This window comes from Macrotis lagotis, chromosome X, assembly GCF_037893015.1.
Source record: "Macrotis lagotis isolate mMagLag1 chromosome X, bilby.v1.9.chrom.fasta, whole genome shotgun sequence".
NCBI classification, from domain to species: Eukaryota; Metazoa; Chordata; class Mammalia; order Peramelemorphia; family Peramelidae; genus Macrotis; species Macrotis lagotis.
Window position 1 is genome coordinate 497,492,872 of NC_133666.1, and position 23,744 is coordinate 497,516,615.

The 23,744-nt window shown below is 34.3% G+C and overlaps 1 protein-coding gene across 7 annotated transcripts in view; it reads left to right on the plus strand.

Annotated features, from left to right (window-relative positions):
- LOC141499990 (zinc finger protein 236-like) overlaps positions 1-23,744 on the plus strand; it is a 150,715-nt gene that overhangs the window by 18,975 nt on the left and 107,996 nt on the right. For 6 of the 7 annotated variants that reach the window (XM_074202825.1, XM_074202822.1, XM_074202824.1 and 3 more), the window contains exons 4-9: positions 3,795-3,938; positions 5,047-5,118; positions 14,249-14,452; positions 15,537-15,765; positions 17,002-17,274; positions 21,793-21,996. In XM_074202825.1, coding sequence (XP_074058926.1) covers positions 3,795-3,938; positions 5,047-5,118; positions 14,249-14,452; positions 15,537-15,765; positions 17,002-17,274; positions 21,793-21,996 — 1,126 coding nt within the window. The remainder of the gene's footprint in view (positions 1-3,794; positions 3,939-5,046; positions 5,119-14,248; positions 14,453-15,536; positions 15,766-17,001; positions 17,275-21,792; positions 21,997-23,744) is intronic. The other variant, XM_074202823.1, reaches the window with a different exon arrangement.

Genomic DNA, 23,744 nt, shown 5'->3' on the forward strand with positions numbered 1-23,744 from the left:
CTCAGTTCCTTTAATAAATATTCATATGGTATAGATTCAAGGCCTTTCAGCTTCTTTTTCTTTTTGGCAAGGCAATGGGGTTAAGTGACTTGCCCAAGGTGACACAGTTAAGTAATTATTAAGTATCTGAGGTTGGATTTGAGCTCACGTCCTCCTGCTTCCAGGGCTAGTGCTCTATCCATTGTGCCATCTAGCTGCCCCTTGCCCTTGACTTTTCAGCATTCTGATTGCTGTCCTCAGAACATTTTTTTTTCTATATTCTTAAACTGTGGCACTCAGAATGGAATACAATACTGCAAATATAGTTTTAACAAACTAGATTGTAGGGGGATAATCATCTCCACATTCTTGAAAACTTTACCTTTCTTAATGGACCTAAAAATCACATTAGCTTTTGGGACTGTTGCATTACCACTGCTGACTTAGTTGGTACTTGTAAAGTTGTTTTTTTGAACTCATGTATGACTTAACAGATTTTCCTCTTTTAAATCTATTCTTTATGCCAGTGTCCAAGTAATTCAGCTGTTGCATAGGCCTGTTCATATTCTTAAAAAAAATTTGATGTCCTATCTCTTACTAGATTAATACACCACCTACTTATTTTAGTCAAAGCCTTCTCCTGCCTGGCTCCCACTTAATTTTCTAGCCTTATTTTAAACTGTTTCTTTTCATTTGCTTCTTTTCATCCCTTTTGCTACCACCTGTTTTTTGAACTTCATTCCCCTCTTTGCATAACCCATTGCAGTAACTTATTGCCCATTAGAACATCTGCTGCCCCAGATTGAAATAGTGACTGTTATTTAATCTCCTCCTTCCCTCCCTGTACCCCAGAAGATAAAAGTTGTAAGTTTATTGTAGAAGCCAATAAATTTAATTATTTTAATTTGTCTTAGTTAATTTGCAAAGCATTGTATATCTGTTGAAATTTTCTTCAACAATTATGGCACTACCTCCACAAAAGCTTTCCTCTTCCTTAAGGTAGTAGTTTTCTCTCCTTTTTTAAATTTGTATTTATTCTCTCCTGCACACTTAAAGCATTTGAACTTGTATTAAATTTGTTTTTTTATACTTAACCCTTTGGTGTCCTGGCAATTCATTCATATTACATGATACACTACAGTTGCTAATGTGAAATGGTAAAGAGAGATTCCTCAGCAGACATTTTTTTAAACATCTATTAAATCAGAGATTTGGGACTCACCCCCCTCCCCCCACCACTAAAATTTACTATTGAGCTCATATTGGGCAAGAACTATTGTTCTTCCTGGCTATATGCCTACTGTGTATCACAATGTCATACTCAGAGATTAATAAGTATTTGTTAAACAATTGAATTGAATTCCGGTCTTAAGGTAATGAAAATTTTTTTCTTTTTCATTATCTTCAAAGTTGTATATTATTGTCTGAAATGTTTCATTAAAATTGTGGGTCCATTCAGACACATCTCATGAAATGTGACTTCGATAACCTATTCCCTTGAGCTATTAAAAGTTGATATTTAGGGGCAGCTAGGTGGCACAGTGAATAGAGCACCGGCCCTGGAATTAGGAAGACCTGAGTTCAAATCCGGCCTCAGACACTTAATAATTACCTAGCTTTGTGACTTTGGGCAAGTCACTTAACCCCATTCCCTTGCAAAAACCTAAAAAAAATTGATATTTGAGTCCATATGGAAGATTATATTATTCATGTTTGTATTTTTATGTATGATATGCTTAATTACGTCAAACCTAAGTTTCACTGCAGAACTTCCATTCCATATCAAGATCCATAGCAGCTCAAAACATTTTTAAAAATCTGCATATCAAAAAGGGATATACCATGTTATGTTTCAGTAAAATCAGAATTGACCTCTCTATACATGTTTTTCTGATTTACATTCAAGATGAAGATTAGGGGTGGCTAGGTGGCGCAGTGGATAAAGCACCTGCCCTGGAGTCGGGAGTACCTGGGTTCCAATCCGGTCTCAGACACTAATAATTACCTAGCTGTGTGGTCTTGGGCAAGCCACTTAACCCATTTGCCTTGCAAAAAAAAAAAAAAGATGAAGACTAAGCTGGGGCTAGAATTAAATATAAAGAAAAGATTAGGCTATATTACATTTGAGAAATTACTCATCATGTGGTTGTGAATTTGCTTCCTAGGTGTTTCTTAGATCTTTATCTCCAATCATATCAACTTATTTGCAACTCTTTTTCTGCATTAATGACTGCATGCTAGATATCCTAACTTGAGACCTCTCAAACTCAACATATCCAAAATGGAATTTATTATTTTCATCCTCTCCTTTTTTGCCAAATGTCTCTATTTCTTTTGAAGTCACTGTCATTCTAATCAGGTTTGAAACTTTGCAGTCATCCTGAATTCGTTTTTTTTTTTTTTTTTTTGCAAGGCAAATGGGGTTAAGTGGCTTGCCCAAGGCCACACTAAACTAGGTAATTATTAAGTGTCTGAGACTGGATTTGCACCCAGGTACTCTTGACTTCAAGGCCCGTGTTTTATCCACTGCGCCACCTAGCCACCCTAGTCATCCTGAATTCTTAACTTTTACGCATTACCCTATTTCTAGTCATTGGTTGGGTGTTCTCAGTTATATGAACACAATATCCTTTATGTCTGTCTCCCTTTGTACTTAGAAGACCTCCCAAGACTTTATTCCAGACTATTGTCATATCTCAAGTAGATTGATATATTAGATGTTGATGTGTACAAGTCTCTCCTCTTCATAATTCAACCTTTTTTTTGTCAGGTACAGTTCTGATTGTGTTTATTTTCCTCTCAAAAATCTTTAGTGCTCCCTGTTTCCTTTAGGATAACATTCAAAATTTCTTAGTCTGCCTTTAAAGCTTTCTACCGTGGGTTTGCAGCATCTTTTTCTCCAGTTTTATCTCACATTATACCTCTTTAGGCACTGCATTCTAACTCAAATAATCTCCTTAGCTATCCCCTGAACTTGACATTCTTGACTTTAGTGTTTTTCCCGCACTCAGTTTCAAATTGCATCCCTGTAAAGCTTTTCCTAATTCCAACAGTTTGTTAATATTGTCTTCTTCCTTGTTTTTACTTATCTACATTCATCTGTCTGTAGACTGTAAGCTCCTTAAGGACAGGAAAGTTTTGAGGGTTTTTTGGTCTTTGTTTTCCAAGAGGACAATAGTATCTTGCACATAGTACCAATACTTTCCCGGTGATGATATATGTTCAGAAATCATGAAATTCTGAATCTCTCAAAGATTTGAAGTTGAGAATCATGCAAAGAACAATTGAAAATAGAATCATGTGTATGACCATAAATGTGCTTTAGTGTGAACTTTATTATTACAAATAAGGAATTATCCAGGAGAATTGGTGTAAAGGACATGATCAAAGAAATGTAATTTAGAAAAAGATGACTAAGGTGCGTAGTGAGAGATTGTGGCTAGCCACTGTGCTCTACTTATATCCTTAGCAATAGAAAGAGAAGGCTCAAAGAAGGTAGCCAGCATGTTGGTAGACCTTTATATTAAATATTTGATTTGACAAGGTTAAATTGAGCTATAGGAATATATTGTAATCTTTATTTCCTACTATTTGTCCCATATTAAAATATGTGGAATGCAGGAGTGGTATTCACTTAAAACATCAAACAAAAATTCTCCCCCCCTTCCCCTAAATAAAAGTAGGGTTCCTTTGTTTCCCTATTTTGTTTGGGAAGGAAAATTCATTAGGATGAAATTTGATTATGTTTACTATAAATTAACATTGAATAAATGATTGTAAGAATCTAATTTTCTTTTCTTAAACAATTCTTTAAGGTCAAGAATGGTCCAACATATAATTGCACAGAATGCAGTTGTATATTCAAAAGTTTAGGTAGCTTAAATACTCACATCAGCAAGATGCATATGGGTGGACCACAGAATACAGCAAGTTCTACAGAGACTACTCATGTTACAACGGTAATGTAGTTTATAAAAGTATATATAGTTCTCATTCTGTGTCAGTGGATTGTTCACAGACCTTTACATAGATGTTTGCATAATGTGAATTTGCTTGTGGGGGGGGATGAGAGCTCTGCCCTTGTGGCAGAAGGGGGCTGACCCATGGTTCAGGGAAATTTGGGGATCAGGGACAGAAAAAGGAAGAGCAGGAACAGGAATATATGAGGACCAGGGCCATGTGGAGGCCCAGCTAGAAACACTAGGATGAATGGGAGATGGAGGCTGGACACAGACAGAAGAGAAGGGATACAGGTTGGGGCCAAGAAGAGCCTCCTGAAGGAAGGAGTGGGTGTGGGGTGGGGACAGGGGCCGCACAAGGACAAAGGTCTCTCTTGGTGCTAGAGGCCTCCAGCCAAGCCCTGATTCCATGGTAGCAGAGTCTCTCCGCAGTCCTTTCTTCTACTTTCACTTGGAGTGGTTTTTGTTGTTGGGGGCAGGGTGGGGAAGATTCGGGGAGTGGGGGGGAGGTTACCATGGAGTGCCGAGCTGAGGGGCAGGATTGGAGAGAGTCCAGTACTGTACAGTAAAGTCCCCATTGATGTTTTTTTGAGATATAGAGTTCTTTTAGAATTCTTTACTTAAAGTAAAATTTGAAAAGTACAAATTTATGTAAAAAGCAAGAATTGTCTGCATGTGAAATCTTTGTGTTTATGGTTGAATTGTGTTGTCTGAATATTGTAATTGTTGGCAAAGTTAAATTTCTTATGAAATTTACTGGATAGAGCTTTGGTTATGAGAAAAAGTTATATTTCTTTGTTTATAGAAATAGTAATTGACCCCAATTAATAGACTTTCATCAGAATTAGAGAACATGAAATATAAGCTTTCATTTACAGAAATCATACAGTTACAATCGAATTTATCAATAATTACAAGCCATGAATTATAGAATTACTTGTCTCCTTAACCCATAAATTAAAAGGTTATTGTTCATTAAGGGTTAAATTTTCCCATGTCTGAAGTGCAGATTTTTCTTAAATTGTTTATACTTTGTGGGAACAAGAAAATGAGTTGTAATGTTTATTCTTTTTAAAATTTTCTTTTTTTTTGCTGCTTTTATTTTTAGGATTCAATATCTCAGTCCCAAAGTACTGCTTCTTCTACACTGTTACAACCAGTTGAAAATAAATGGAAAAATGTAAGTATAGAATTATATAAGGAACATTAAGATATAATTGACCCTGGCAATTGTGATAAGCTCAAAATTTTGCTTTTGATAAAACTGATTGTAAGAATAACATTTTTGGAAAAGGAATAGCCCTTTATTAGTAATGAAAATAGATCTAGTTTTTTATTGCCTTTGTAGTCTTATTTTTTAGTTTATTGCTATTTCTTTGAGGATGTTTTACAACTTTTTTGGTTGCAGACAGGGAATAAATTTTAATTAAAAATTCTTTTTTTTTGGAGGGGGGGTTAAGGCAAATGGGGTTTAAGTGGCTTGCCCAAGGCCACACAGCTAAGTAATTATTAAGTGTCTGAGGCTGGATTTGAACTCAGGTACTCCTGACTCCAGGACTGGTACTCTTCAGTGTGCCACCAATCTGCCCCTTAATTAAAAATTAATAAATTTTAGAGATTCTGCTTTAAGGAGTAGCCTAAAGCTTTAACTCATCCATCCATATTCTTTGACTATCTTTCTTAAAATTAATAGCACAGATTGTGAGACAACCAGTAGGGATTTGGAATATAATAATTATGGATTAGAACAAATCCAATTGACACATATGTGGTATTGAACACAGTGAATCAATGGTGAACTTAATACTGGAGAAATAAGGAATTTTTTTTCTATTAAAGAGAAAAAAATCATTTAAGGGGTCTCATATTTTTAAATCACATAATTTTGTTTGTAGATTTATCTATATGTCTAATATATACTATAACTTTCACAAGTACATATAGTATTTAATTAACAATATGCAAGCAGATTTTCAAGGTTTAGTATTTTTAGTTTTATCCTGACTCTTTCATGACCCCATTTTGGATTTTATTGCAGAAATACTAGAGTAGTTTACCAGTTCCTTACACAGACACAGACACAGACACACACACACACACACACACACACACACACACACACACACACACACACACAGAGTCTCTGAGGTTAGAACTCAGGAAGGTGAATCTTCTAGACTCTAGACCTAGCACTAGATTCACCGTGGCACCTAGCTGTCCATTTAAAGTGCTTTAAATTGTAATATATATGCATGCGTATGTGCATGTGTTTATGTATATGTATGTGCACATGTGCATATAAGCACACAGACATTTAATGGACATGATGGTTTTAAATTGATTATAATGCTTTGAAACTGAATTACTGGTAATGAACGTAGACACATGTTAAGTGTCCTCATGAAATCATAATAAAGTAATTAAAAAGATCCTCTGGGCAGATTTGTGGGAAGAAGAACAAGTGATTAAACAGTCAGTGAATAAACAAAGACATTGACAAAAATGGAGTGATGATAATAATAACAACTACAGTTTATGTAGCTCTTGCTATGTGCCAGAATTATGTTAAAGTACTTTACAGTGATCTCATTTGATCCTCATGACAACCCTGAGTGATAATTGCTATTATTATCCCTATTTTACAAATGAGGAAACTGAATTAAACAAGTTTAATACCTTACCCAAGGTCATTCAACTAGTAAATGACTGATGACACTTGTGAACTTGGGCCTTCCTCACTCTAGGCCTGACATTCTATCCTCTGGGTCACAGACATAATATTTAAACTTACATATTTTACATTCTCACCAGGGAAACTATGTACTTGTATATAGCCGCATACAAAATACATACAAAATAGATTCAAGGTAAACTTTGGGAAGGAGGATTATTCAGGAAAAACTTCATGTGGAAATTGATTCTGAGATGAGTCTTGAAGGAAATTAGAGAGTTTAAGAAACAGATAAAGAAAATAATTCCAGGTGTGAAGAACATAGTGCAAAGGTAAACAGAAAAGAGGTAGAACAGTGTTGTGAAGAAGAGAAAGAATACTATTTTAGCTTGGTTATATTGTCTGAGGAAGAGCAATATTCTTTTAAGGTTGGAAAAGTAGGATAGGGCCAGTTTGTTGTAATTCGCATTCATATTACTAGAGAAAATATATTAATAAAATTACATATATTTAAGGATGTATGTGATATTTTATTTCAGTTTTAACTTTAAGAAATTGAACATTAGTTTTATGTTACGGTCATTTGGGGGATATAAAAGAAGAGGGGAAAAAGTGATAGAAAAAGAGGAAAAAAGGAACCAGAGAACCATATTAGCTTTTGACCCGAATACATTTGAAATGAGCTAGGCTGATCCCACATTGACTTTGGTGTTGAGTTTATTTTTCATTTGAACTTGTGATTTTATCTGTGTAGGAAACCCCTGGTGAGAAAACTTGGTCTTTTCACTGAGGATCAGCAATTATGATACAGTATATATTTAGAGAGTTGCCCCAGGCCCAATATAGTTAAGTGAACCTGTGTTGTCAGTAGATCAAGAAAGATCTTCCTTTGTTAGACTACAAAACTTGCTCTTTATTTGTTATCCCTTTTTACTTTTTTATAATTGGTTGTCATCTGTTAATGTTCTTTTTTTTAAGGTTTGGTTTTTTTTTTTTGTAAGGCAAACGGGGTTAAGTGGCTTGCCCAAGGCCACCCAGCTAGGTAATTATTAAGTGTGTGAGACCGGATTTGAACCCAGGTACTCCTGACTCCAGGGCCGGTGCTTTATCCACTACACCACCTAGCTGCCCCAGTTAACGTTCTTTTAAAACTGGTTTTCTTAACCGTTTTTCTTTAGTAGACTTATTTGACAGTTGGTGAAGCCTTTCCTATGAACATAATGTTTTTTGAATGCATAAAATAAAATATATAGGATTACAAAGAAAACTAATTATATTTAAGTAAAGATGTAATTTTTTTTCATCCAAGTTCACAGAAACCTTGAAATCTATCCATGAATCTCCTCTACATCTGGGGGACTCTAGGTTAAGAGTCTTTATTTTAAGGGAAAATGCTTTGAAATCCTTATTATCTAGCACCTCCTTTTTTAAAAAATAGAAGATCTGTTCCTAACTTTATTTTCACACTTGAGATGTTAACTTTGAAGGAAAAATTTAGTTTACTATGAAGTTATAAATGATTTAGGTATGTGTGGAAGAATTAGTTTAGGTTTAGAAATGTTTTTACAGTTATTTATAAAGGCTTATGGCAACTTGTTGATGGGGAAGATAGTGCCAAATCTAGAGTCAGGGAAGACTCATCTTCTTGAGTTTAATTATGGTATCAGACATTTAATATTTCTGTTGTTTGGCCCTGGGTAAACCTTTTAACCTTGTTTACCTTAGATTCCTCATATGTAAAATGAGCTGGAGAAGGAATAGTGAAGCATTCCATTACCTTTACCAAGAAAACCCCAAATAGAAGCATGAAGAGTTAGATGGAACTGAAAATGATCCAACAGCAACTTTATAAGTTGTTAGTCCTTTGAGCTATCTGCAGATCTCTTTTAATATAAAAGTTGTTTTATTCTCTTTGCTTTAAGAAATCAAGATTGCTTAAAATTACAATGAAATATTTATTTAGTTGTTCTGAGGCTATTCCCTCCAGCCTCTGGTTCCTGTTTTAAAAATCTTTTTTAATCAGTTTATCTTAGCAGAAAGAAGTAATATAAAGATATATTTGAGAGTAACTAGTGCTTTACAACACTTCTTTTGCGCAAACTTAACAGAACTACTCACTTTTGAATGCTCTAATTACATACTCTTTAATTCTATTCCTGCAGCTGATTATAAGGAACTAAAATCTTGAAACCTTATTAGATTTCCTTGCTTAACTAAAAAAAAAATTAGTGTAAAGAAACTCATTTGAGGTTTTTTTTTTAATTTCTGACCCATGACTTTGTATTTTTGACAATTGGTAGTTATCCAGGTGCTTAAGCTTTAAACTCTTGATACTAAATTTATTAGTTGAAAGTCTGGGTTTCTAAAGAAAGTCTAGTGGTTCAGTTTTACCTCCTTTAATGTTAAAATTATTAAAATTGTTAAAAGAATTATCTAATAAAATCTATGATATAAATATTTCAAAATATTTTTGTTTTATTGCTTACTGGTTACATTTCTGAAAAGCCCCATTTTTTATGTAGAACAAGTGTTCACTGTTAAAAACATGATTTGGTCAGTGTGAAATATTATTTCCATTTAATTCTATTGAAATATATTTCGAGGAATCTTGAAAGAGCTGAATTTATTTTGCTTTATGAAAAAACTGTTGATGATCTGGATCTGTTCATCTACATTCTTCACTTCCTTGCAGTTTGGTGCATTAGCTTCAAACTTAGTCATGTAATAAACTTTAAAAAGCAGTGGTCATTAGGATATGTCAGTCATTTTTTAAATGTATAACTACATATATATATCATAGGAAAATAACAGCAGCATTTATTAAGCATTGTGTGCAAAGCACTGGGGAGGGTAAAAAGAAATGCAAAAAACCAGTCCCTCCTCATAAGGAGCCCCACATTCAAATGGGGGAGATAACATGTAAATAGCTGTGTACACGGAAGAAAGATACAGGGTAAATTGGAGATCATCTTAGAGGAAATTCACTCTAGTGGTTGGGAGAGCTTGGGAAAAGCTTCTTGCAGAAGCTAAGCTTGATCTGAGTCTTTTTTACTTTCTCCCTCCTTTTTAATCTGTCCATTCTTCCCTTTCCTCCCCCCCCCCCCCCCCCCCCCCGTTCCCGCATTCCAATTGGGAATGTAATTCCCATGTTGGACCAAATCTATTGAGAGTAAGATTTATTCAGTGCTCACACCCTCCCTTCTTTCTCTTTACTATAATAGGTCTTTGTGCTTCTTCATGTGGTTTTTAAATCTTCTAATTCCTCATATATTAGCTATTAGAAAGTATAAACTTTCTTTTCATGTCTTGTTTTAAACTTGTCTAGTCCTACAACCTCTGACAAAAAAATACTCCTTTAATCTATCCTGTTAGACCTTAAATTCTCAAGGATTGATTGATTGATCCATTGATTTGTAAGTATCATTACCTCATAGTCACTTCATATCCACAGCCTCTGTCCAAGGACATTTTTCTCAACTGTCCCATTAGAAATGGAATTCTCAAAAGTTACAATCATTGTCTTCCCATGTAGGAAGATGGTTTAATGTTTTCGATGGTCCCCCCCACCCTTTTTAAATTTTTTTAGGTCTTCTCTTGAGCCTTGTATTTAAAGATAAAATTTTCTGTTCAGTTCTGATCTTTTTAGTAGATAATTCTGAAATTTCTTTATTTCATTAAAAGTCTATCTTTTCCCCTGAAAGAAAATGCTGAATTTTACAGGAGAGTTGATTCTTGGTTGTTAAGCCATTGTCCTTTGCCTTCTGGAATCTCATATTCCAAGCCATCTTCTCTTTTAATGTAGAAACTGATAGGTCCTGCATAATCCTGCTTGTGGTTCTTTGGTATTTAAATTGCACGTTTTTCCAGCCTTTTGGTTTTGTTTGATGGAATATCATAGAGTTGTTAGTTTCCATTTGTCCAATTCTGTTTTTTAGGGTTTTATTTTCTTCAATTAGCTCTTGTGTTTCCTTTAACAGGTTGTTTATTTTACTTTATGATGTTGGTCATTTTTACTTATAAAGGAGTTGATTTCTCTAGGAAGTTTTTCCATAATTCTCTGGCATAGCTCTCATTTCTTTGCTCCGTTTTTCTTCTTCCTCTCTTCTTTGGCTTTTAAAATTGTCTTTGAGCTTTTCCAAAAGGTCTATTTTGGATTTGAGGCCAATTCACAAACTTCTTTGAGTCTTCACATGTGGCATTTTGTCATTGTTATCCTATTCTGAGGTGACATTTTCATCAACCCTATCAGAATAGTAGCTTTCTATGTTCAGTGCTTTTTTGTTTTTTGTTCATTTTGATAGTTAATTTCTGTTTCTTGGGAACAGGAAATGTAGTGAACAAGGATCTGGTCTCTGGCTTATCACTTGCCTATGTATTTATTCCTCCTTTAGGATACCCCTGGCTTTCTGTTTGCCAAGGCATTGCCTGTGTTAGGATACTCAACCCACCCCTCTGTTGCTCCAGCCTTCCTAGGCTTGAACTTTGGCCTCCTGTGGCTGGTGTGCTGAGCCTTGACCTGAGCTGCACTGTGGCTAAGCCTCCGGCTGGCTTCCCGGCTCTTGTATCTACACTGGTCTCAACTTCCCTTTTAACTCCAAGACCTTTACTGAATATCTTGAGTTGAAAACTTGCTTGACTTTTTTTTTTTTTTTTTTTTTTTGGTGAGATCTTGTAGCTTTAAGGCCTGTGTAGGGGCTTCATTTAAAGTTGTTTTGGGAAAAGCTTCCTAAGTTTATGCTGCCATCTTGACTCCACCCCAAATGATCTGAGTCTTGAAGGAAACAGAGTTATAATTGGGGGCAATAAGGGTGAGTATTCCAGGTGTGGAAGTCATCCGGTGAAAATGCCCAGTATTAGGAGACATGGAGCGTATAGCTTGAGTATGGCAAGGAAGTCAATGTTGCTAGACCATGATTATATAGAGTAGAATAAAGGATAAAAAGATTAGAAAGGTTGGAAGGAACTAGATTGTGATGTTCTTTATCAGTCAAACAAGATTTCATATTTGATCTTGAAGTAATTGGGAGTGATGAGTTTGAGTAAGGGAGTGACATAGTTTTCCTTGTGCTTTAAGATCACTTTGACTGCTAAATGGAAGATTAATTGGAGTGGGGAGAGAACTGAGGCAAATAGACCAACCAACAGGCTACTGCAGTAATGTAAATGTGAGATCATATTGATGTGTGTTAGTGGAAATATGAAGATGTATATGAATACTATTTCAAGGGTAAAAATCAACAAGCCTTGGTACCAGGTTGGGTATGAGGAATGACAGAGAATGAAGAGTCAAGGATGACACTTAGTTTGGAGGTCAGGGTGACTGGAAGAATATTTGGTGGCTTTGGTCTTGAGGGAGAAGTTAGGAAGAAGACAGGGTTTGGGGTAAAGCTCTGTCAAGTTTTTTTACTTGCTGAATTCAAGATGGGACATCAACTTAGAGATTTTGGAGATTAAAAATTTGGATATTAGGAGAGAAGTCAGTGCTGGATAGATTTGAGATTTATCTGCATAAAGATGATAATTGAATCCATGGAAGCTGATGAGATCACTAAGCAGGATAGTATGGCAGGAAAAAAGGGTCCAGAGTCTTGGGGTGACATGACCTGAATGAATATCTATCAAGAAAGACTTAAGGAGGGATGGGTCTAAGGAGTGTTAGATAAGGGGGTGAACCAGAGTGTGTCATGAAAACTTAGGGGGGGAAAAGGATATCAAGGAGAAGAGGGTGATTGATAGAATCAGACTGCAGAGAGAGATCAAGGAAGATGAGGACTGAAAAATGGCCATTGATTTGGCAATTAAGAGAGCATTAGAAACTCTGGAGAGAACAGTTTCATTTGAATAATGAAGTCAGAAGCTATATTTCAGAGAATTTACAGTTGAATGAAAAAGTGGCAAAATGGAAGTACCAATTACAGATACCTTTCTCCAGGAGCTTAGTTACAAAAATGAGGAGAGATATAAGATGATAGATGATAGATGGCAGGAATAGTTTGATCAAATGAGGATTTTAAAGGTTTGCTCATTTGGTTTTTTTTTTTTAATGGTAAGTATCTTTAGGTAGCATGGAAACAGCCATTAGGGAGTTACTGAAGATTAGTGATAGAGTAGGAATGATAGAAGAAATGAGCTACTGCACAAAATAGGATTAGGATGAGGTATGCACGTTTCCCTTGGCACAAAAGAATACTTATTAATTTTAAACAGCTGTGAAGGAGATCTTTGAGAAAGATATTTTAGTGGTATGGAATGAGAAGGAAAAGGAGCAGGAGAGAAAAGGGTCTCTGAAGTATGAGGCAGAAGAATGGAGGGAGGGGAGTTGGAGATTTGAGGAGGTAAGAAAAGCCTTGGAATAAATAGGCAGTGTGGTCCAAGAGTAGTTACTCCTTTAGAGACAATCCTGGTACAGTGAGAGCTCATTTGAGATTATATAATATAAATTTATAGTGGACCCAGCACCACTTTGTGATCTTCCTCCCCCTGCCCCCCCCCACCTTTTTCCGTTCAACAACATTGAATACTAATGATGGAAGTGAAAAGTGGGGCTAATAAAAGTTTTGGGCTTAATAAGGCATAATAAAAGATAGGATGAAGGTCAGGGGGCTAACTGGGTAATCCTTGGTTTTATTGAAAGAAGATATTGAGGTACAAATAATAGCAGGGAGTGGTATCTTCAGATATTCTTAAAAGTGATCTCTGAAACCTTGATTTTATTGGAATTTTCTGAATATGCCTTTATGAAGTCACGTCAACCTTATTGTTGGGATCATTCACCTAAAATGTTCACCTTTTCGAAATTGAATTGAATTTTCCTATAGCAGTATTCCTATAAAGACTTAAGGAGTCCAGAGAATCTCACAATGTACTTTACTCATGATATAGTTAACTTATATTTTCTGTAGACCTATAGATTCTAACTAACATTTATCATTGTTTCTATGGGAAAAATGTGTTCCGAGTTCTAAAGAGGGAAGCCAAGAACATATTTTTACTCTGGTGATCCCAGTGACAAGAAGGTTTTTGCCATCTGAAGTGGGGTTTTTCTATTCCTTCTTTGCTTCTTTCCTCACACACACACACACACACACGCACAAACACACACACGTAGACATACATGCACACTCATAATCACCTGGTTCCTAACTCTGTCAGGGAATGGGGAGATTGCTGATGAAGGGGGCTCCCAGGGTTAGGAAATGGGAAGAGGACTTTGGCATAGATAGGAAGAGGGAAGGTCAGGGACTCTGAAAATGGAAATCTTGGGAACTAGGACTTTCAGGGAGGTTGTGTGTGTGTGTGTGTGTGTGTAGGGGGTTGGTTAGAATTGGAGAAAGAAGGCAGCATTTAGGATTAGAAAGCAGAGTAAGCTAGAGGATATCAGAAATGGACAGCTGTGACTGCAGGGCATATGGGGTGGAGGCATGGTCTTGAATGGAATTGCTGTGGTCTAACAGTTTCACTCTTCAGTATAACAAGAGTTTTGATTGGTCGAGGGGAAGACAATTGTCATTATTTTATGTAGTTCATTTGTAAATCAAATATTCCTAAATAGTACACTGCCTATATTTTTTATGAAGAAAGTAGAACAAAAAATAAAGCTTAATTTTGTTATGTTTTATATAAATATTATATATTTCAGGCCACACTTTTTCAACCTTCACCTCTCCAACAGACAGAAACCCCAGCAACTTCATCTGCAAGTCAGCAGGGTCCACAGGCAGTGACTGATGTCATCCAGCAGCTTTTGGAACTGTCAGAACCAGGACAAGTTGAAACAAACCCATCTCCACAACCAGGGCAGCAAATAAATATTACAGTGGGAATTAATCAGGACATTTTACAGGTGAATCATGTTTATGTAGAATTATAGAAACACCATGATACCTACCTAATTATAACAATATTAATACTTTATTCTCCTCTGACTTTATAATACTGAGTTATCAAGCATTAAAAAGTAAAATATCTGAAATTTTTTAAACAGGCAAGTAATTTTGAATACATCATCTACTAAGCTGTTCAGTCCTTTTCAGGAGAAGGATACTTGCCCTCAGGAAGTTAACAAATCTTTGAAGTATTGAAGTGTGTCTATAGTGAAATAATTCTTTTGTATTTTCTTTTTGACTAAGTGAAAAATCTATATAATTTTATTTAAAATTTTTTAATTAGTAAAAAGGGTTGTCAAACAATTGGTATTTCTTTTAAAGTAAATTTGGTAAAATTTACTTTACTAAGAGAGATTTTAGGAATGCCTTATTAAAGATTCCCCTTTTTTCCCTGAGTAGTAATTGTATAGCTTCTAATCATCAATATTATTGTTTCAAGCCAAACATAAAATTTTTATTCTGAGGAATTCTTTATATGAGTTCCTAATAGGACACATAAGAGGAGGAATCATTCAAGTTTTTCATCTATTAATTTTACCTTCTCTCCATCCATATTCTACATTTACTAACACGCATCTTCTCTAGCCTATCTTCATTATTATAAACAATTCTTCGTGGAGTATGTCTTCATGGTTTCTGAAGTATGAAGAAACACTGTAGGAAACATTATTTTAAAAATAATAATACTTAACAATCTGTTTTCTTCTCCAGTTATCCTAATATAAGATTAATCCACTTTAGTAACTTTGTGAAATCCTGAAAATCAAACTAATTTGAATCCATTTTTGTATGGTAATTTAAGTTTATATTATACAATACTTTGAATGGGAGTTGAGAAAATCAGTGCAGCAAAATATCATAACTGAGGGAAGATTATGCCTTGCTACTTTACAATGATCCTCTAAAATAGGAATTTTTTGTTTTCAGTTGATCACAATTAGAATTTCATTAAATAAATGTCATATAAGTTATTTGGAGGATATTACTTTGGTAGGCAGATTTGAATTCTTCCATTAACCTTTTAGTTTTGTTCTATCTTAGCAAGCCTTAGAAAACAGTGGGCTGTCTTCAATTCCAGTTGCAGCACATCCTAATGACTCCAACCAAACTAAGACTTGTGCGTCCCAGATTCAAAATCCAGATATTCACAATGTTTCAAATGAGCCACCAGACCCCACAGAAGCAGAACAAGATAAAGAACAGGAAACTTCAGATAAATTGGATAAGAAAGAAAAAAAGATTATAAAGAAGAAGTCACCTTTTCTGCCTGGTAATTTTAGTAATATTTCATTGTTTGGATCTATTTTGAAACAGTATTGGATAATATATATATATAGTAAATTGTTCTTAAACATTGATCTTTTCTTTTTTAGAGTTGGTTCTTTTATAGAATTGTGTGTGTGTGTGTGTGTGTGTGTGTGTGTGTGTGTGTGTGTGTGTGTTTTACAGCTAAAGTTAAATAACTAAATATTATTTGTTAACCTCTTTATTTGAGAAATAATTCTCCAGTCATTTAGACTTATATGCACATATGTATGTACTTATGCATATATGGGAATATGTGTGTTAATGTTAATGGAATCACCATTCTCCCATATTTTAAGATTTCAGGGTTATCTTGAACTTAGGATCACAGATTAGAACTGAACAGGATTTTAAAAGACATCTAGTTCAACTTGTTGTTTTACAGATTAGTGAATTGAGGTCAAAGAGAATTGACTTGGAAATAACTGGCAGAATTATGAACCCAGTTCCTTTAGTTCTGAAACTGATTCTTTTTTTATCCCATTGCATTTACTTCTCTCTGTGTGTGTTTGTGGGTGTAGGTGTGGGTATGTGTGGGTGTAAATAAAATTTTCAGTTGATGGCAGAGAGATTTTCTGCCAACTTAAGTGTATTGAATTTTGATTATTTTATTTATACTGTCAGGTATGTTATTGGGATTTTTGTTTTAAGATCCCATTTCACATATTTAAATTAATATACATTTTTTAAAAATCAAATAATTGTTCTCTTAAGAATTAATGAATAAACATTTATTAATTGCCTATTATACAGGGGGTGGTACTAGCAGCTGGGAGAATAAGGAACAACTTTATATAGAAAGTAGTGCTTGAATGGCTTTGAATAGCCCAATAACTCAAAAGGGAGTGTATTCCAAGCCTATATTGACTTCTTAAGATCAAAGTTATTCATTTTTGTTCTTGTAGTTTCAGTACCTGTCACAGAGTAGACAATTATGTGTCAGGTACTGAAACTCAAAAAACAAAAATGTAGACAATAAATGCTCATTGATTTCACTAATAGAAATGTGGATATCCTGGGAAAGAACTTATTATTTCACTTTTTAAAAATAAAAGAATAATATGACAATTTCTGCACATTCATTTGCAGAAATTTCCTAATCTTCTCTAATAGGAAAATTAAAACAATCTACAATTTGACTTAGCTAGACTGATTTGTTTTGCCTATGCACATGCATAATTTTTTTTATTTTTCTATGCAGGTTCAATTCGTGAAGAGAATGGAATAAGATGGCATGTGTGTCCATATTGCACAAAAGAATTTAAGAAGCCCAGTGACCTAGTACGCCATATTCGAATTCATACTCATGAAAAACCATTTAAATGTCCACAGTGTTTCCGGGCCTTTGCTGTGAAGAGCACTCTTACTGCTCACATAAAAACTCACACTGGCATCAAAGCATTTAAGTGCCAATACTGTATGAAATGTTTTTCCACCTCAGGAAGCTTGAAAGTTCATATCAGACTTCATACAGGTAAGAATTAAATGATCTCCTATTTGAAAACCTGAAAAAGGTTGTTTTGTTTTGGACGGTGTATCTGATAGCCAATTATACCCCAAATCTTGTGTATGTGTGCCTTTTTCCCCCTCTAGAAAAAACACTTATATACGAATACTTTTATATTCTAGTTCCCAATTGTATATTTGAATTTTTTAAAGATGACACATTTCTCCTTCAGGAGATTCAGTGAATCTCCCTCAGTCTTCATTGACAGCATGTTTATGGGATAGCTAGGTGGCCTAGTGAATAGATCACCTGTCCTGGAGTCAGGAGGACAGTATGTCTATTAAGGGATATTGAATCGATAATAACAAAAATCATAAATATGACCACCTTGGAAATATTAATGCAACACAAAAGTTTGAATTACAACATTTTAGTGTGCTTCTTCTCTTTTCAAGCACTTTCACATCTGTTATGTGGGAGTTTTATTGCTTAATTTGCTACATTTTTCTTTTGGACCCTATAACAGTCTAATGAAGTGATTAGGAGAAACCCAGACACTGTCTCACATGGGGACCCTTAAAGATTACTGCTTATGAACCATAATATCAATCAGAAGAGCAAATTGCTATTTATTTTTCCAAATTGTGAATTTAGATAAATTATTTTTTTTAAATGTTCAGTTAGAAATTAGCTCTATTACACTGAAGGATTATCCTAGCTACAGCGCAGAATGAGCCTGAGATTTTACCCGATTAACATTATTTTTATTTCAAAAGTTTAACTTGATTTTATAATCCTCTGCTGACAACCATTTATTCATACATAATTGCAACTTTTTTGAACTATGGAGAAGAAGGAAAAATCTTTCTACTTCCTGGGTCCTTTTCCTGAATAAAAATGGAAGAATGGGTTTATCCCCTCCATCACGTTGTCTTTGGGGGAGAAGTTCTGTATCATAGGATCTCCATTTGCAAGCCTGCCATACAAATCGGAGAATTTAAAGTTGCAGTTTCAAATTCATTTTATATGTGAACTCAGAGTAAATGCTAATACTTGAATTTTAGGTTCCACCTTGTAATAAGAGAAATTTTATATATATATATTTTAGAGGACATTATAATATAACATTTAGTAGTAATTGTAAATATTTCTCTACTTTGTTTCCCCAATAAATTTGCATATTTATATTTCAAAATTCTAAGGCTCCATTTTAGCAGTGTTGGTAGTTCCTCCTTTGATATCTTTCAAAATCTCTGTTTTATTTATTAATATTTTAGATTGTGTCTGAAAAAATGCATTACTCATTGAGTGTTGAAGTTTCTGGTGATGAGCTTCTGCAAATTTATCAAATTTCTTTTGATATGATAAACATAGAGCTGAAACTTGAAGACTTTCTAGCATAGGAGTGCCTATTGGAAATTAGGCTTTTGCTAGCATAGTTTATCCAACAAGGTCCCAATTAAGCATTACTATATTCAAGGCCATTGTACTAGATGATGTCAACAGGCTGAAAGATAATACTTTCACACTATAAGTATGAAAATACCTACACACTTCAACTCTCACAAATGTTTAAAATAAGCCAAAAAGAGACCTAAAAATTCCATTTAGGAATTAAGATATCATTAATAACTTTGCAAAGAGTAATTTACATTAATTATTGAAGTCAGAAACTAGATAGCAAGAAGTAAATAGAGTAGAAGAAACATGTTATATATATATATATATATATATATATATATATATATATATTACATAGCATTTTCTTTGAGTTTAGCTGTTGAAGGACATGATGGGATGATAGTTTGGGAAGGTGACAGACTTAAGTAAAGATTTTTAAGGATGGGGAGAATGTATACAGGCCAATGGGAAGAAAAACAGTATATAAGTGGTTTAAAAGACTAGAAAATAAAGAGGGATGATCAAAGAGGTAACTCCTTAAAGACATAGATAGGGAATGAAGTAGGTAGGGAAAGAATTAAAAACCCAACTTGAGGGGATTGGCTTTGAGGAAAAAAACACCCTATTTTCTTCAGAAATTAGGACAAGGAAGAGAATAGATAGATGATGAGACTTCTGAAGACTTTTTAGTTATGGAACAGGAGAAAAGAAACTTAGATCCTCTACATTTTTTTCCTTTGAAATAGGAAATGAGGTATTTTCTTAGGTGGGACAAGGTCATAGGAGGTTTGAGAAGATGTTTAAAATAACAGTTGTAAGATTATGACAATAGTTACTTAGGGAAAAATAAAAGTACTGTCTTGTACAATGAAGACCCAATCTAGGTTAGGGAGCATAGATTGTATTGGATCTAATTTATATGACTTAGTTCAATAGCATTCAAAGGGTTATTTCTGTGCTCTGAGGCAGCATTGATTAAGAATTTAGCATTTTTATAATCAAAAGTGACACATATTCTTTAATTTGTATAAATTATAAAATCTATGTACATTCTTCTAGGCAAAAGAAAAACTTTTTTTTAAATAGAAATACATTAAGAATTGTTTAAGTGCCTATATGATAAGCAGTATGCTCAGTACTGGAATTTAAGGACAAAAACAGCTGTTCATACTTTTAGGGAACTCCTGATGGAGAAGAGGACAAATCTAAAGTCATTGGTGGGGAAAGGAGCAGTGGAGAGGGAGGGAGAGAATAGGGTATTTGCAGCTGAGGAAGAAAAGGCATCTTCAGAGGGATTGAGGAGATGCTTCATTCTAGCCCTCTGGTACAAGTCTGTTCAGGTGCATGGAATTTGATGTTTGATGCTCTCTGAGCAAAAGTAAAAAGTTCAAGTTGAGAAGAGATTGTAGAGTTCATGAAAGGGAGGATAATGTGCAATTAACCTGGAAAGGTAGGTGGTTGGAGCCAGGTTGTGAAGCGCTTTTAAGTATCAAGCAGGAATTTATATTTGCTTCTAGAGGTGTTAGAAATCAATTAGAGTTTATTGAACAAACCTATTCTTTAGGAAAGAAACCAGGTAGAGCAATTAGTGGGACATTACAATAATCCAGGTAAAGAGTCTTCTTGTAGAGGTGGTCTATGTGCAAAATTCTTGTAGTCTCAATTTTGAGGAAAAATATGAATGCTTAGTTCATAGAAGACACATTTTAATCTAATTCAGATTGTAACAGTTTTAAATTTCATAGCATTTGGAGTGCTAAAATTTAGAGTACTTAACCTTTTGTTTAATTTATTAATTTAAATAATTTGTTATGCAGTTGATAAATTTTATGAATTATTATTTGTTTCAATACTTTAAGATTAAAATTATCAAGAGTTGATTTTTAATTTTATTTTGAAAAGTGTCAAGGAAAGGTTAATGATATTTTAAAAAACCTTATTTGTTACAAAACTTCGAGTTAGTACAATCATTTTTAATTTTACATAAAATGAAGCACTGTGATAATGTAATAGTTGATAAAAGATTGACCTCTTAATGCAGCAGATGGCTCTCTAGACAAGTTGCTTACTGCCTTAGTAGAGAATGTTTGGGCACAGGTATCTCCATGCCAGTGAAAGCATAACTCTAGAATAACCCTTCTCTTTCCTTATTACTATTGACCTCAGGGAAACCAATGATGGTGAATCTGCTACATAAAGATTATTATATTTATAAAATAAGAAATTTGTGATAATCTATTATGAAACTACTTTAAGTATTGAGAGAAAATCAACTGTTTTTAATATCTTCATGTAATTAATTAATAAACTGATTAATTAAAGAATAGCCAAATATTCAAAAGACCAGCAGCAAAGAAGAAAAGCTGCAAAAAAATCTAGAAAACTTTATAGTCATTAAAGAGTAAACTACAAGGGGCAACTAGGTGGCACGGTGGATGGAGCATCAGCCCTGGAGTCAGGAGTACCTGAGTTCAAATTCGGTCTCAGACACTTAATAATTACCTGTGTGGCCTTGGGCAAGACACTTAAACCCATTGCCTTGCAAAAAACCTAAAAAACCCCCAAAAGAGTAAGCTTACTATATAACCATTTTTGCACAAAATCCCATTTTTGCACAAAATCTTTACCAGAATTATAATTTGTTAATGTTGCAATTTTTGTAGTTTTAAAATCACAGCTAAATCCTTTCATTTTAAACATTAAGTGCTTGGCCTTAGTTCTCACTTCAAATATTTCTGTGGTATACCTTCATTTCAATATTCTTTGTGGGAGGATACACAGGTGATCACAAATTCAGTTATATAATGATTTTTTTTGATACTGTTCAGCTTTTTTTTCAGTAGTTTCTAACTCTTTATGACCCCATTTGGGTTTTCTTGGTAAAGATACTGTCATGGTTTCCCATTTCCTTCTCCAGTTCATTTTATACAAGAAAACTAAAGCAAACTGGGTAAAATGACTTACACAGGCTAACATAGTAAAGCATCTGAGGCCAAATCTGAACTCAGAAAGATAAGTCTTTCTGACTCTAGGCCTGGTACTTCATCCATACCACCATAATTAATTTACACATTACAATAATTATTTTTTTGAGGTGTAGTATTTGTCACAATCATGTTCATTTGTGTTTTTTATTTCCATTAGGAGTTAGACCTTTTGCCTGTCCTCACTGTGACAAAAAATTTAGAACATCAGGTCACAGAAAGACCCATATTGCATCGCACTTTAAGCATACTGAACTAAGGAAGTTGAGACATCAGCGAAAACCTGCCAAAGTTCGAGTAGGCAAGTCGAATGTTCCAGTGCCAGACATTCCTTTGCAAGAACCAATTCTTATAACTGATTTGGGTAAGATATGTTCAACGTTTTATTATTAGTTTAATATCATTTCATACCCTCTGGAATTGTTTAAGTATAAGAGACTGTTGGTTTGAACATTTTGTTAATTAAATTATACTTAATGGTATCAGACCTTTTGGGATCCATTTATCAGTGACTAATGATAAAAAAAAACAAATCTTGATATTTAAGTCTCAAATTGACCTTGACTTATGTGTGACCAGCTGAGAATGTTTTCATGAATACATGTTTGTAAGGAAAAAGATAAAAATTTAAACATTCCTGAGCTAAAGAAGAGATAGGGACATGATAGTGATGCCTTATTTTATATGAATTTCAAAACATTTTCCTAAAAGGCCATATAGATGCATTCTCAGGAACTAAACAACAAAATAATAAATATTAAAAGGGAACTACTTTTTGTGATATACTCTGTGCCTTGGAGATGAGAAAGAAGACCTATAATCTACTCTGCAGTGTTTTTTTTCAAAATTTACAGTATTGCAAAATACTTTTTCAAAACCTGTAGCAGTTTCCATAAAATATCTCTCCATAGTTCTATTATTTTATATACATCTTACAATTTCATGTTAAGGAAAAATACTTTGAGTGAATCTTCAGAAGAAGACTCTTAAGAAAAGTTTTCTAATTATTCCTGTTCTCCATAATTCATTTCCTCTCAGCTGGATACCCCCCCCCCCCCCCTTGTTTTTATCTTTCTTTAAAAATTTAGCTCAGATATTACCTGCTCTTTCAATAGTAGCTAATATACGTTCTGGGTCTACTATGTGCCAGACCCTTGATAAGCATATAAAGTTATTTCATCTCCATAATAATCTCAAGTGTTAGGTGTTGTTATAAGAATGATTTTACAAATGAGGAAAATGAGACAAACAGAGGTTTAAGTAATTGTCTAACATTATACAGCTAGTAAACAACTGAGACTGGATTTGGACTTGGCTCTTCCTGACTCCAGACCCTGATGCTAACCACTGTACTACCCAGCTACCCCAATTTACAAACTTATTTCTGATCCTCTTGCTCCCTTCATGCTCACTTCTATTTTCAAGTTGAACTTCACTGTTTCCTGACTCCCCTAGTAATTTTGTAAGCTCCTTGAGGATTGAAGATAGGGACTTGTTGCATTTTTTGTGCTTGAATTCCTGTTGCTCAGTACAGTACCTTTCATTTAATTTGCATCTAATAAATGCTATTGAAATGAATTCATGGATAAAAAAAGAGCCTTATGGTGCTCATAAACTTCGGTGTCATTTAAATACTTTTGAGTACTCCCCTATATATCAGTAATGTCTTGAGGATATTCAGTGAATTTCTTTTATTCTAGGGATTTTGGGAACCTCCTGTGACTCTAGGTAGGACTAGGAATCTATTGAAGCAATTTTTAAATTACTCATTATACTTCTTCGACTGAGATTGTTGGCCCATCTGGAGTAGGCCAGTTCAGAAATTTATTGATGTCATAGGAATAGTTATTTCACATTTGGTTTTCTAGTTTGGCTCCAGAGATCCAAGTAATTCTTAGGATGAGGTTGGTTATTTGAAAGTGCCAGCCTTTCCATTATCCATCTATTTTACTGTTGTCAATAAGGACATTTTCAGTGCCTGTTATATTTTTTATTATATTTATTTTATTTAGGGCTGACTTAGGAAAAGGATCAAAGAAGTTAACCTGATTTCTCAAGGATTAAAATATTGGGGATCATGCTACTGGAAGGAGGATCTTTAGACTTTGGGTT